Source organism: Haliotis cracherodii, unplaced genomic scaffold, assembly GCF_022045235.1.
Source record: "Haliotis cracherodii isolate W230 unplaced genomic scaffold, xgHalCrac1.p SCAF_23, whole genome shotgun sequence".
In the NCBI taxonomy this organism is placed as follows: Eukaryota; Metazoa; Mollusca; class Gastropoda; order Lepetellida; family Haliotidae; genus Haliotis; species Haliotis cracherodii.
Window position 1 is genome coordinate 12,002,305 of NW_027266279.1, and position 16,450 is coordinate 12,018,754.

A 16,450-nucleotide genomic window follows, 5' to 3' on the forward strand; every position below is an offset into this window, starting at 1 on the left:
CTCGTGTTGCATGGTTCAAGTGAATATTGAATTGAGACAATTTAACGTTTAATATTTATGCCTTATTTTGATGGGCTATACCTTCCTTAATAGGTTAACTTGTGTTTGTCATCGAAAAGAGAACTTTAAATTTGGATTTAAGACCCACATACACACCTTAAGAAAAAAGAGCCATCCGGGCATGATCTCTCTGTTATCATTGTATATTATGATCAGATAGAAGTCTTCAATTAGTGACATATCAAAAATGGAACACAAACTGGTACTATTGTAAAAAAAATATTTTGACTTTACTTTGATTTATTGGTTTTTATCAATTGGCAAAATAATCCTGCGAGACATTCGAACTAAAATGAAGATTCTTCTACAATAAAAAGACCATTTGAGAAAAGTCAAATAGAGTGGCCTCCCCTGGCGTTTTTGTTTACGATTTCTTCAGTGTGCAGATTGGCAAAAATGACGAATAATAGCTGAACTGTTTGCTTTTGAAAGACAGCTGAAGTATGGAGAACGTTAGTTGTCTACAAGGTAATATGATGCATGCAAGTTTGGATTGTTTATATTTGCAGTATGAATCATTGTCGTCCGGAACATTAGTATCCGATAATGAACTCTGAAGAGTATACAGAATTCGCGCACCTGACTCATTTCGGTTATGCTTTACTTACAATTCCTCTCTTGCTGTGCTGCCACGTGCATATTACATAACATGTAATATATTCACCACATCAGACCTGGATTTATAACACAATCTTAGATTAAAAAATTACCCCAGACACGAAAAATGCCAAATTGCTAAATATCTGTGACACCTTCAGAGGCAGGGGTGAACGTAGTCTGTCTTACAGACCCTGATACAAATATATATCAAATACAGCCCATGCAAGTCTATAATGTTTGGCAAGTCTAGATCACTGCAGTATAAGGAAGAGAGTCACTGGGCTCCTTTTTATTATATTTTTATTAAGATAACTGAACAACTGTTATTTTTGTAAGATGTGTTCATTTCAGAGACTAGATGTTAGTCTAGGGTGAACGTTATCAGGTTATTTTGCATAATAGTCAGCTAATCTGTCAGGCATCATCCAATCAAATGAGAGGATTCAAGAAGATTCCCCCTCCTGTCAACGAGTCCCTCCCTCCATTGTTGGTACAAAGCCCAGCTTGTTGGGTTTGTGATGCTAACTTTCATGTGGGATAACTAAACTGGATGATTGAGAGTTGTAGTGTTGTAGTGTTGTTTCCCTTCAACCCGCTGGATGCCAGAGGGACATATGTTCCTCCTATTCAATCCTCACTTTGCAGTCAAATAAAATTCAACATACTTCACACACACAAAACACTTCACAGTTTTGGATTCTGTGGGAAATTCCCTGTTTAGTGATATCGTCCACTTCCATTTTAGGCAAAGCAAAATACTGAAAATGACCTCTGAAACCAAATAAACCACTCACAGCATGATTTACAGTATGTTTTAAAATCTGTATTTGGGATATGTACTCAGAGAAATGAATTTCAAAAATAGCATATTAGTGATCACAGGTATCTGTCTTTTATCAAATAATAACTCTAGAATTGTTTAGGATGTTTTGGAAAATACGCAAACATGAACACTGAAGTGAACTCTTCGCCATATTGGATAGTGTTTACAAAATCACGTTTCACGTTTGCTGGTTATGATACGCCTGTAACTTCACGTATATGTCAAACTCAGCTATAATACATTCCTCATATATTTGTCTTTGTCACCAATACAAACTATCCAGATGAAATCAAACAAAATAAATTAGGTGTGAAAATGAACGCTGAGGTCGGAAAACTGCACTTGTTTGAAATGTAAACAAAGCAAAATTGAGATTTTACACAGTGTAGCATTTTCTCCTATTTTGAGCTATCCATTTGTCTATTCGTTGCATACATTGGCTCAACGTTTTCAGAATATACATGGGAAGAAATAAGGAATTAAGGAAAGATACATTGCAATGATTTCATAGATTCAACAGAAATTGTCAAAGTTTCTGTTCTGCGTGACGCCATTACTGACGCAAAATCATACACAATGACGATGTTAGTTATCGGAATTTCTGACTATTTCTCTTGGTTTCAATGAAAAATATAGCAACAAATAACAGTACACAGAATCTCAGAATGTTTCTGATTACTTACATGTCACATTTATTTAAACACGATCCCGGAATCAGCGAAAGTCCCCTCATAAAATCCAGTGTACTGTTGTCAGTGAACACGCCATGGTCCTACTAAAGTTTAGACACAAGGGCCCACTTGCACAAAGCGATCTTAGTGCTAAGATGATCGTAACTCCCATGCAAAAACGAAGGCTTACAATAGTCGTAGCACTAAGCTTGCTTTGTGCAAGTGGGCCCAGGCCTGAGTGTTCTAATCAAAACGTGCTATGCATAAATAAGGTTTTCTGTGTACATTTTTGACAGATTCCACATGTTCAAGATAAGTTGCTATTTTATTTGTCTCAGTGTCGTCTGATGTCCTGAGTGAGTTTCTGGAAGTGGCGGTGCACTGCATCCTGTACAACCGAGGCCTCTACCCAGCAGGGGTGTTTGTGAAGAGGAAGAAGTACAATGTCCCAGTTCAAGTACATCTGTCTACTTTTCAAAATATTTCCTCACTCTTACAATGGGAATTTCTATGCTCCTTCAAAACTGTGATGTGAAACTTTCATCATGTTCATAGTTTTAGATGACTCTTCCCCTGATTCCCTGTGACCCACCTCAGCCTATAATAAATGACTGGTCCTTGAATGCAAATCTAAGGTTCACATGTTCTTCAATATCTTTGGGTCCCAAGGTAAAAGAGTGATTGAAGTTATACCTTAAAAACAAGCTTTATGGACATGACTAAGTTCTCTCTGAAATATGAATATTTTATGTACATTAAACATGTTAAAGGCAAAATGAAATAAATGAAAATGTGCTTTTTGAGAAAGACAAGACAAGTTTTGCCTGCTTTTGTATTTTGACTTCAGCTAATTTGGATGAGGTAGATTTGTAAGGCAACTAATTAAACAATTTGCTGATCATTATTCAGATGTGTCTGATTAACTGCTGATGTGTCTGATTAACTGCTGATGTGTCTGATTAACTGCTGATGTGTCTGATTATTGACAGATGTGTCTGCACCCTGAAGTGAAGGAGTATGTGATCCACGTTGTCGACGGGGTCCGCTGGCTGCTGGAGCAGGGGGAGGTCGAGACGGTGGCCATTGTTGTTCTAAGGGCAGATAACTCCCCACTGGAAAGATTTGTGTTTGAGATAGCTGACACACACAGCACCAGGTCAAAGTAAGTTCCACTTGTACTGATATAGCTGACACACACAGTACCAGGTCAAAGTAAGTTCCACTTGTACTGCTATAGCTAACACACAGCACCAGGTCAAAGTAAGTTCCCATTGTATTGATATAGCCGACACACACTGTACCAGGTCAAAGTAAGTTCCCATTGTATTGATATAGCTGACACACACAGTACCAGGTCAAAGTAGGTTCCACTTGTGCTGCTATAGCTGACACACAGTACCAGGTCAAAGTAAGTTCCACTTCTACTGATACTGCTGACACACACTGTACCAGGTCAAAGTAAGTTCCCATTGTACTGATATAGCTGACACACACTGTACCAGGTCAAAGTAGGTTCCACTTGTACTGATATAGCTGACACACAGTACCAGGTCAAAGTAAGTTCCCATTGTATTGATATAGCTGACACACACAGTACCAGGTCAAAGTAAGTTCCACTTGTACTGCTATAGCTGACACACAGTACCAGGTCAAAGTAAGTTCCACTTGTACTGATATAGCTGACACACAGTACCAGGTCAAAGTAAGTTCCACTTGTACTGATATAGCTGACACACACTGTACCAGGTCAAAGTAAGTTCCCATTGTATTGATATAGCTGACACACACAGTACCAGGTCAAAGTAGGTTCCACTTGTACTGCTATAGCTGACACACAGTACCAGGTCAAAGTAAGTTCCACTTGTACTGATATAGCTGACACACAGTACCAGGTCAAAGTAAGTTCCACTTGTACTGATATAGCTGACACACACTGTACCAGGTCAAAGTAAGTTCCACTTGTACTGATATAGCTGACACACAGTACCAGGTCAAAGTAGGTTCCACTTGTACTGATATAGCTGACACACAGTACCAGGTCAAAGTAAGTTCCACTTGTACTGATATAGCTGACACACAGTACCAGGTCAAAGTAAGTTCCACTTGTACTGATATAGCTAACACACACAGTACCAGGTCAAAGTAGGTTCCACTTGTACTGATATAGCTGACACACACAGTACCAGGTCAAAGTAGGTTCCACTTGTACTGATATAGCTGACACACAGTACCAGGTCAAAGTAATTTCCCATTGTACTGCTATAGCTAACACACACAGTACCAGGTCAAAGTAAGTTCCACTTGTACTGATATAGCTGACACACACTGTACCAGGTCAAAGTAAGTTCCACTTGTACTGATATAGCTGACACACACTGTACCAGGTCAAAGTAAGTTCCACTTGTACTGATATAGCTGACACACACAGTACCAGGTCAAAGTAAGTTCCCATTGTATTGGTATAGCTGACACACACTGTACCAGGTCAAAGTAATTTCCCATTGTATTGATATAGCTGACACACACAGTACCAGGTCAAAGTAATTTCCCATTGTACTGCTATAGCTGACACACAGTGCCAGGTCAAAGTAAGTTCCACTTGTACTGCTATAGCTAAAACACAGTACCAGGTCAAAGTAAGTTCCACTTGTACTGCTATAGCTGACACACAGTACCAGGTCAAAGTAAGTTCCACTTGTACTGATATAGCTGACACACAGTACCAGGTCAAAGTAAGTTCCACTTGTACTGATATAGCTGACACACACTGTACCAGGTCAAAGTAAGTTCCCATTGTATTGATATAGCTGACACACACAGTACCAGGTCAAAGTAGGTTCCACTTGTACTGCTATAGCTGACACACAAAGTACCAGGTCAAAGTAAGTTCCACTTGTACTGATATAGCTGACACACAGTACCAGGTCAAAGTAAGTTCCACTTGTACTGATATAGCTGACACACACTGTACCAGGTCAAAGTAAGTTCCACTTGTACTGATATAGCTGACACACACAGTACCAGGTCAAAGTAGGTTCCACTTGTACTGATATAGCTGACACACAGTACCAGGTCAAAGTAGGTTCCACATGTACTGATATAGCTGACACACAGTACCAGGTCAAAGTAAGTTCCACTTGTACTGATATAGCTGACACACACAGTACCAGGTCAAAGTAAGTTCCACTTGTACTGATATAGCTAACACACACAGTACCAGGTCAAAGTAAGTTCCACTTGTACTGATATAGCTGACACACACAGTACCAGGTCAAAGTAGGTTCCACTTGTACTGATATAGCTGACACACAGTACCAGGTCAAAGTAATTTCCCATTGTACTGCTATAGCTAACACACACAGTACCAGGTCAAAGTAAGTTCCACTTGTACTGATATAGCTGACACACACTGTACCAGGTCAAAGTAAGTTCCACTTGTACTGATATAGCTGACACACACTGTACCAGGTCAAAGTAAGTTCCACTTGTACTGATATAGCTGACACACACTGTACCAGGTCAAAGTAAGTTCCACTTGTACTGATATAGCTGACACACACTGTACCAGGTCAAAGTAAGTTCCACTTGTACTGATATAGCTGACACACACTGTACCAGGTCAAAGTAAGTTCCACTTGTACTGATATAGCTGACACACACTGTACAAGGTCAAAGTAATTTCCCATTGTATTGATATAGCTGACATACACAGTACCAGGTGAAAGTAATTTCCCATTGTACTGCTATAGCTAACACACAGTACCAGGTCAAAGTAAGTTCCCATTGTATTGGTATAGCTGACACACACAGTACCAGGTCAAAGTAATTTCCCATTGTACTGCTATAGCTGACACACAGTGCCAGGTCAAAGTAAGTTCCACTTGTACTGCTATAGCTAAAACACAGTACCAGGTCAAAGTAAGTTCCACTTGTACTGCTATAGCTGACACACAGTACCAGGTCAAAGTAAGTTCCACTTGTACTGCTATAGCTGACACACAGTACCAGGTCAAAGTAATTTCCACTTGTACTGATATAGCTGACACACACTGTACCAGGTCAAAGTAAGTTCCACTTGTACTGATATAGCTGACACACACTGTGCCAGGTCAAAGTAAGTTCCACTTGTACTGATATAGCTGACACACACAGTACCAGGTCAAAGTAATTTCCCATTGTACTGATATAGCTGACACACAAAGTACCAGGTCAAAGTAAGTTCCCATTGTACTGATATAGGTGACTTTCAAAGTGAGTCTGTCCACCTGGAAACAACTGCCCTCCTGCAGTGATGTGAAACACTCCAGTTAGGGCGGTTCCCCTTCATCCCAAATACTGTATTTCCTCTATTAGATGCCGGGACTCTAATAGACGCCGGCCTCTAATAGAAGCCAGGTCAATTGTTCAGTGCAAAAAATAGAAGCCGGGCCTCTAATAGACGCCGGGTCGATATCTTATGGATAACACAAAATATTTCCATTTCGTGACGATTCGGGACAATCGTGAAATGGGGGTATTAATAGAAGCCGGGCCTCCAATAGACGCCAGGTTAAAGGCTTGTCCGAAATGAATAGGGGCCCGGGCTTCAATAGAGGAAATACGGTACGCTGTTTTATTTAGTGAGATCCCAGGTGGAAATAGGTACCAGCATCCTGTGCTTGTTGTACTATGTTGTAAGCAACTAAATGGATCAGCTGGTCAGTCTCTGTAACTGGGTGATTGTGTTATTGTATCCTGACATATCCTGACATTGAAGGGGTGTTGTTCCTAATATCAGTAACTAGTTTGTCTATCCTGGAATGATTCTTTCTTACTTTCTTTCTCTGTTGTTTAATGCTGCAGTTAGTAATATTCTAGCTATATGAAGGCAGTCTGTAAATTATTAAGACTAGACAATCCAGTGTTTTTAAATTTGCAGTAAAAGGCGACTCTACTTGTCGTAAAAGGTGACTAATGGGTGGTCAGGCTCGCTGACTTGGTTGATGCATGTCATCATATCACAACTGCGTAGATCGAAGCTCGTCATGCTCATAATGTCGATCACAAAACAAACAATTTGTCAATTCATTGTTAATGTTATGATTAATTCAGGGATGTATGTATTGTAGCCGAGTGTGAAATATATGTGATGTGATCGATGAGGCATCTCGTGAATTTGTAACACTATCCAACATGGAGGTTCGATTCAGAGTTTTTACGACATTTCGAAAACAAATATAGGGTTACTGGAGACTTTTCAGAATGAAAGAATTCAGAATAAGAACAGAATTCCGATGGTTTTGCAATAGAACTTCCTATGTAGCTATCTGTTGTCTGAATAAATAATTACAATGTGGACAGGGTATTGGTAAAATGTATAATTTCATTGTACATTATTTTCAGATGTCGTTTATTGTACATATACTGCAAAAATAGATCTTGACTGGGATGTGTGGTGTCTGTGTTGAATGTTATTTATCAGAGGACACGTGAAGATCCGGGGTAGAATAGGTCTTCAGCAACCAATGCTTGCTGTGAAAGGTGACTATGCTTATTGTAAGAGGCGACCAAAAGGATCGGGTGGTCAGGCTCGGTGGATTGGTTGATGCATGCCATCCTTCCAATTGTGTTGATCGATGCTAATGATATTAATCACTGGATTGTGTGGTCTAGACTCGAATATTTACAGACTGCCATGATAAAGCTGGAATATTGCTGAGTGGGGCGTTAAACAACAAACCAACCAACTTATCAGAGATATTGTTAAAACTATAGTTGCATCTCAAAATGATGATTTTTGTTCCAGGACTGATGAATATCTGTTCCAGTTGGAACAGTCTCTGAGGGCGTTCCTGCTGAAGCTGAACATCTGTGACTCGGTGCTGCAGCCGCTGCCTGAAGGTGTGGGGGGATACGCGGGATATGCAGTAATCACATAGTAGTGATGGGAGATGTAGGATACATGCAGTTATCACATAGCAGTGATGGGGGATGTAGGATACATGCAGTTATCACATAGCAGTGATGAGGGATGTAGGATACATGCAGTTAATCTATAGTAGTGATGTAGGATATGTGCAGTTATCACATTGCAGTGATGGGGGATACATGCAGTTATCACATAGCAGTGATGGGGGATGTAGGATATGTGCAGTTATCACATAGTAGTGATGAGGGATGTAGGATACTTGCAGTTATGACATAGCAGTGATGGGGGATGTAGGATACATGCAGTTATCACATAGTAGTGATGAGGGATGTAGGATACATGCAGTTATCACATAGTAGTGATGAGGGATGTAGGATACATGCAGTTATGACATAGCAGTGATGGGGGATACATGCAGTTATCACATAGCAGTGATGGGGGATGTAGGATACATGCAGTTATCACATAGTAGTGATGAGGGATGTAGGATACATGCAGTCATGACATAGCAGTGATGGGGGATACAGGCAGTTATCACATAGCAGTGATGGGTGATACATGCAGTTATCACATAGCAGTGATGGGGGATGTATGATATGTGCAGTTATCACATAATAGTGATGTGGGATACGTGAAGTTATCACATAGTAGTGACAGTTTGATGGGTATGTGCAGTTATCATATAATAGTGATGGCGTGATGAGGACGAGGGGGGATATGAGCCATTATCACATAGAAGTGATGAGACTGGCTGTATTTCACATCAAAATTTTGGAAATTTGACTATTGTACATTACTCTTGTAAACTGATACATATGTAAAACCTTATCAGCTTATTGACACTATTGTGGAAGTCATCCATCGCAATTCACATGCATACCATCGTGACACATGTCGCTTTGTTGTTCTGAATGAAGCTGGAATATTGTGGTGTTCCATCACTTACTCACTCACTCATTCTCTCACACACTGAACTACATAGTCCTCCTTTGTTCCCAGACTGCACCTGGACAGTGCACATCCACACACGAGAGTCTGCAGCACAGAAGTTGGATGAGAAACAAGTCATCAAAGTACCCGGGAGATTCGAGGAGATTCTACACTCCAGACCAGTGAGTGACAAATTTGATTTGTGTTATTTTAAATATGGCTGCATTGTCTTGGTGGTTGGATAAAACACATCTTACTCTATCAGTTCCAGGATACAGTAGGTCCGCCTCCGTGGTCTAGTGGTAGAGCCTCTGCCCGGAGAGCGGAAAGTCCGGGGTTCGATCCCAGACTGCGCCATACCAAAAGACGATAAAATATGGTACTTGTTGTTACCCTGTCTGGCACTCTGCATTAAGGGGCTAAAACAAGGACTGGTCGGCTTGGAGTCAGTATACTGTGTCTGAGTGGGGTATTCATGTTAAACTGCGGCATGGTATCTCAGTGAGCTAGCACTATAAATCGGCATCAGTCCTGACTAGTATAAGCAGCCACACAAACACACACACGTACTTGCACGTCGCCATATAAGTGCAATAATATTGGACGCGATGTTAAACCCCATTTCACCTCACCTCATCTCACCAGGACGCAGTACAGACTGGTGTGCCTTTGCTGTACCTGGGTTAACTTGTCGTGGGTAGGAATCCCATTTTCACCCTAATTATCATCCTTGGTCTCTCAGTACCTACCCATGCTTGTGGGTGTCACCAAAGTGGTAAATGTCTACTCTTGCTTCTCTTCAGGTTTGGGGCGGTTGGGTAGCCTAGAGGTTAAAACGTTTGCTTGTCACGCTGAGGATGAGGGTTCGATTTCCGACATGGGTACAATGTGTGAAGCCCATTTCTGGTGTCCCCCGCCGTGATGTTGCTGGAATATTGCTGAAAGCGGCGTAAAACGAAACTCACTCACTCACTTCAGGTTTTCCTCCCACTTGTGGCTTTTTAACGGAAAAAGTTGAAAGCCATCCCAACTTAGACGATGTTTTTTCACTCCATCAACCACTGGTTTGCCAGGTGCAATGTATGCGACACTTTTTAGGGCATACTGTGATAGGTGTAAATTTGCAGACTTCTGTTTACATTATGTGGAGGTTATCTTGTGAGTATGTTTGGGGATGGTATGTAGTGTTTATTCCAGATTCAGGACATTTACCATCCCCAAACTCAAGTGGGTAAATGTTCCAGTAGATGGATTAACTCAGTAATAATTCAGATTATACCACAGCAAGCTCCACATCATGATATCAGCATCGGTGAGAGAATTGTGTTGTATAATAAGAGATTTTGTTGACTATATGTTAGTCTAGGAATAAATATGTGGTATTTATTCAAAATACAGCCCATTTACCATTCCAAAACACACAGTATGGTAACCTTTTTATCATAAAATGTTAAAACTCCTTAATATGTGCATTAACAAAGCTGCAGTGGCCTGGCACTCTGCTGTGCAATTTCGTTAGCGAAATCCATGGTTTATTTTATGATAGAAATTAACGTCATGAATCTGTGGTATTTAGAATAACTAAAAAAGCTGATAAGGGATTAGCGATTATCACAATTTCGAAGCTGTGGCTGTCCTTTTCGACAGAATTTTGATAAATGCACCGAGCGTCAGGGTCCAGGTACTTTGAGAGGTGTTGGGCCAAAGGTTGATAATCAGACAATTAAAAACAAACATATCTGGGTCATGTTCAGAATTTTTATTGGAACTGTTGTTGTTAATAGTCAGCTAGTTGACTGGCTTCTATTCCTGCGTTGGGATGGTTGCTGGTTCCATAAATAGCAGATTCTCGGGTCGAGATCATATGACATGGTTCCTCTTGCTCGATGGTTCAATTTGAACCACATAGTAATAGAACAGCTTTCAAGACTACTGAAGGAGGGCGACGATGTAGAGTCAGCCATTAATCTTCAGGATAAGATAAGGTGCGAGGCTAACACCCAACAGTAATCTCTATTAGCAGTCACTGGTTTCGATTACTCTCCTCATTCACTGCTTATAGTGTGAGTGAGTGAGTGTGGTTTTAAGCCGCTTTTAGCAATTTTCCAGCAATATCACGGTGGGGGACACCAGAAATGGACTTCACATTGTACCCATGTCGGGAATTGAACTCGGGTCTTCGGCGTGACAAGCGAACGCTTTAACCACTAGGCTACCCGACCGCCCCTCACTGCTAATACAGATTACTCATTGGTGTTTGGCCCACATCTATCTTATCTGTACATTAAATGATAAAGCAAGTTCCAATCTGTGCTTCCAGAACTTCCCCTGGGTTGAAGCAGACGAGAAACAGCAGAAAATGGAAGACTCAAAGCTTGTTCCTCTCAAGTCCATGAAATCCGACTTCTTTAAGGTACAATTACTGATCATGTCAAAGAAAATACAGTCCTACGTCTCAGGGACAGCTAACAGTCGAATATCCCATTATGACACGAGACCCGTGAAGATTCCGGGGTAGAATAGGTCTTCAGCAACCCATACTTGCCGTAAAAGGCGACTATGCTTGTCATAAAAGGCGACTAATGGGATCGGGTGGTCAGGCTCACTGACTTGGTTGATACATGTCATCGATCCCAATTGCGTGGATCGATGCTCATGATGTCAATCACTGGATTGTCTGGTCCAGACTCAATTATTTTACAGACCCCCGTCATATAGCTGGAATATTGCTGAGTGTGGCGTTAAACAACAAACAAACAAACAAAACATTATGACATGATCACAATTTTTATGTTTTACCTTACCTGACGCTACAGTGCTTCAGCTTCCCTACCATCAAGACTTCTCGTGGCCATGGCGACCCAAGTTAGTGAGCTTCATGCCCTTAATGTCTCCTGGGATTTTGTCCCTAAAACCGGGTCAACCTAATGGCCAGTTCCATGATAGTCAGCCCAGATGATGACCTGGAACTCGCCCTCTGCAGGTGTCCATGCAGAGGTGACCTGAGACACAATCTGGCTCTGATCAGCTGTCCCTCATGTGTACCATCGTGCTGAACTGTCGCCAACATCTCTGGCCCATGAGTGAGTGAGTTGGGTTTAACACCGCTTTTAACAGTATTCCAGTCATATTGCGGCATGTCCGGTTAATGTGGGAGGAAAGCCCGACAAACCTAGAAACATAATCGCGGCAAACCAGGATTCGAACCCACAATCATAGGTTTCTGGCATGCCCCAAGGACGCAACTCTGCACAGCAAATCACCATGCCTTAGACGACTGGGCAACCTATGCCCCGTCTCAAGCCCATGAACATTCGGGGTAGAACAGGTCTTCAGCAACCCATGCTTGCCGTAAAAGGCGACTAACAGGATCAGATCAATCACTGACTCGATTATTTACAGACCATGGCTTTAAACAACATCTCCATCCGGACTACCATCTACAACTATTTGTGCCAGTCATTATCTCAGCAATGCATTGGATGTCGAGGGGACACACAGGTTTGGATCGCTTGTCTTAGTCCGGCAGCTGACCAACGCCAGTGACCATGCCCTGACAGGAGGAAAATGTCACCTTTGGTCCTTTGGTCACCTGGGGGCACGGTTGGCCAAGTCGTCTAAGGCGCTGCGATTCGCTGTGCAGAGTTGCTTCTCTTGGGCATGCCAGAAACCTATGATTGTGGGTTTGAATCTTGGTTCGCCCCAATTATGTTTCTAGGTTTGTCAGCACCATACCCGTGCTTGTGGGTTTCACCGAAGTGGTAAACGTCTGAGACCTGCATCATTTCAGGCTTTCCTCCCACATTAAGCTGACACGCCGTGATATAACTGGAATAATGTTAAAAGGGGCGTTACTTTGGTCACCTGCTGACAAGGTACGACCATACCTTCTTCTGAGAGTGCTTGACCTGCCTCAGAGCCTCTATCTCACTGCCGTCTGGAGAGATCCCTGCCAGAAGTCGCAGTGCTTCCTCAGCGTGAATGCTGTTTATCAGGGTAAACCAAATCTCACTAAAATCAGACCTTAGTTCTCGCTACCGCTAAACAAAGATCTGAAGACATCCCATTTGGGGTCGCGTCAGAGCGACCTTTCATCCGACCAATCTTTAATATGGGGTATTCCGAACGATAGGTACGGGTTTAATGACTGAATCCTTACAATCTAGATCATCTATTAGCCATTCGAGAATTTTTTTTGTTCAGGTTTCAAATTTGTAATCGAGAATTTGTCAAAATATGTTTTGAAGCGTAGTCGCCGATTTGAAATTAGTGCCGTAAAGCACGAAAAAGCTGCCTTCTGATTGGTCATTCCATTAGTCGGTTAAAGTTCGCGCAAGGTCGGTCTGACGTGACCCGTAATGGGATGTCCCCAGATCTTTGTTTATTGGTAGCGAGAACTTAGATCTGATTTTAATGAGATTGGGGTAAATCTGCCCCTTCTATGTCAGTCCAATAAAGCACTGTGTTGAGTCAGATAAGGTAAAACATATCCAATGTTTTTATACTTACCTGAGGCTAAACGTTTAAGCCACCCACTGTCTGTCTCACTGTTCTGGTTCACCTGCTGACATACCAGGAAGAATATGTGTGTGTATATCATGTCAAATATATGTTCTTTAAGTTACCTTAACATTGCAACTTAGTGATATTTGGGTAACACTTGTTTTGCATTCTGATTTTGTGGATTATTCATCAGCTCTTATTAAATTCTTGGTATATTTATACAGAAAATAAATAACTCCATGGTTCTTTTCATATGGGGGGTGGTTGGGTAGGCAAGTGGTTAAAGCGTTTGCTCGTCACGCCGAAGACCCAGGTTCGATTCCCGACATGGGTACAATGTGAGAAGCCCATTTCTGGTGTCCCTTGCCGTGATATTGCTGGAATATTGCTAAAAGCAGCGTAAAACCATACTCGCTCGCTGACCCACCCACCCACCCACCCACTCACTCACTCACTCACTCTCACTCACTCACTCACTCACTCACTCACCCACCCACCCACCCACCCACTCACTCACTCATTCACTCACTCACCTCTTATTAAATTCTTGTTTTTTTCAGATGCAATTGTTTGTTGAGGAAAGTGCTAAGAAGACATCTTGATGCCCAGGCTGTTGTCTGTCTGTATGTGTGTTGGTGTTATGTTTGGAGCGGGATCCTTTTTATCACTGTTGTGTACAAGTGTGCATGGGGCTTTCTTCTCTCAGGCCTTAACACATGTTGTGAATACAGTACAGAAACAACATAGGGAACAGACAAGGGAAGGTTTTGAAATCTGCTGATATTGCATGATCAAATTTAATTATGGGCAATTTAAATTCTGGAAAAATATATCTGTCGTATATAAACAGTTCAGGCCGTCAGCATAAACCACGAAATTTATCTTTCAACGCTGTTTTGAAAACATGTTGTGGATATCAGTACATAAACAATTTAGGGAACAGACAAGGGAAGGTTTTGAAATCTGCTGATATTGCAGTTTCCTGCATGATCAAATTTTAAGGAGTGAATTTTTAAACTTATCCTATCTCACATTATGCATTTCTCCTTCTTTCGATGTTGGTGTGGAAACGCCCTAGAACAAAGTTTCCAGCTTCAAAAAACATTACACTCGAACACATCCCAACATCACTACACAACCAAAACAAATGAGTCGTGCATTGTTATCCCCTGCCAATCTACACCCTGTGTCACATTGATATAACTGAAAACTTGTTTGTATGTTTTAAGACCCAAAGCCACAGAGGCTCTTGAGAAGATGCTGGTATAAATGGATGTGTATGTTTAATGTTGTGGTCCGAAATCTACACAGAAATCAGCAAACATCACCCCCTGAAAACTTCAATCTGATTATAGATAATACAACCTACAAATGTGAAACAGGGCGGTCGGGTAGCCTAGTTGTTAAAGCATTCGCTGGTCACGCCTAAGACACGGGTTCGATTCCCAACATAGGTACAATGTGTGAAGCCCATTTCTGGTATCCCCCATCATGATATTGCTGGAATATTGCTAAAAGCGGCGTAAAACTGTATTCACTCACTCACTCACAAATGTGATACATTTATGAGCCGAGCCCACACAAAGGCCAGACGACCTCAAGTAACACAAGGCCTAACATGTCATGATGGAATTCCCTTCTCCACACATCAGCTGAACAATCATTTGATAGCCGTGAAACCGCATTATCTGTGGTTTGAGAAGGGAGCTAACTCCGTTTGCCTAATCGAAAGTTCGAAACTAAATATCATCATATATTTTAGAAAATTGTTATCAGCACTAAACCAATCTAAGAAGATGTACGGATGGAAAGATAAATATAAATGCATTCAAACATTTAATTAAGAATACGTTTTACCTTAGGGATAAGCTGGGCATTTAATAGCTGGACCAACAACAACGTACAGCGTGACCGACGCCATTTCTCGCAAATACGAAAACAACGGAGATAGTTTCCGTTTAAATTTAGAGTGATCTCCCTTTCCCAATATGAACAACTGACAATGCGGTTTCCCCCACATATCTTGCAAAGAAAACAATTTATTCGAGTAAACTTTGTACTTTTTGTTACACAAACCCTCCAACCAAGCAGCTAATGACATGGCTGCTTGATGGCTACCTCTAATATGGCGAATACGGTAATCATGTGACAGTTTCTTTGCATTACAGAACTTTACAAAGATTTGACCATTTGTTGTATTTCATTACAGAACCCTGCCACGCCCCTTAAACATTCCATGGAAACATACGTTTGAAACTCATGACATACTATGTTTTGCATAAATATTTATGTATATTTCGATACATATTTCATTATACATTGTTGAACATGTGTATATGTGCCTTAATAAATATCTATCAAGTTCACAAAATGAGTTATTGTTATGTGCATGTAAGCAAAATAAACCTGTGGAAAGCACCTGGGCCCACTTTCACAAAGCGATCTTAGTCCTAAGATGATCGTAACTCCCATACTTTAACATAGGCTTACAATAGTCTTAGTGCTAAGATCGCTTTGTGCAAGTGGTCCCTGGTGTTTGTGTTGCCGCGATTTGCTGTGTAGAGTTGCGTCCCTTGGACACACCAGAAACCTATGATTGTGGGTTCAAATCCCGGTTCGCTCCGATTATGTTTCTTGGTTTGTCAGCACCAGACCCGTGCTCGTGGGTTTCACCGAAGTGGTAAACGTCTGAGACCTGCATCATTTCGGGCTTTCCTCCCACATTAAGCTGACACACGGTGATAAAACTGGAATTCTGTTTAAAGCGGCGTTAAACCCAACTCACTCACTCACACCCCAAAATACCCTCACTTTGTTCATTACATCCCCAGGATAAGATCATACAGTGTCATGCATACATGCATTCATCACATTTAACAATTCATTAATATATAACAAATAAGTCATTCACCATAATACATTATCAGTCACCACGTTATTCCAATTCCCTTCCCC

General features: G+C 41.3%; 1 protein-coding gene across 2 annotated transcripts; it reads left to right on the forward strand.

Moving 5' to 3' along the window:
• Window positions 1-422: 422 nt before the first annotated feature.
• Window positions 423-15,832, forward strand: LOC139471638 (mitotic spindle assembly checkpoint protein MAD2B-like). Of its 2 annotated transcripts, XM_071254040.1 has the most exons (8): window positions 423-528; window positions 2,493-2,611; window positions 3,144-3,316; window positions 7,940-8,034; window positions 9,062-9,174; window positions 11,313-11,405; window positions 14,056-14,118; window positions 15,705-15,832. In XM_071254040.1, exons 1-7 carry the CDS (start codon window positions 504-506, stop codon window positions 14,095-14,097), a joined length of 660 nt encoding a protein of 219 aa, XP_071110141.1. In that variant the 5' UTR covers window positions 423-503; the 3' UTR covers window positions 14,098-14,118; window positions 15,705-15,832. The 2 variants fall into 2 exon arrangements, with proteins under 2 accessions (XP_071110141.1, XP_071110140.1); XM_071254039.1 differs by lacking the exon at window positions 15,705-15,832 and having other exon boundaries at window positions 14,056-14,277.
• The last annotated feature ends 618 nt before the right edge of the window (window positions 15,833-16,450 follow it).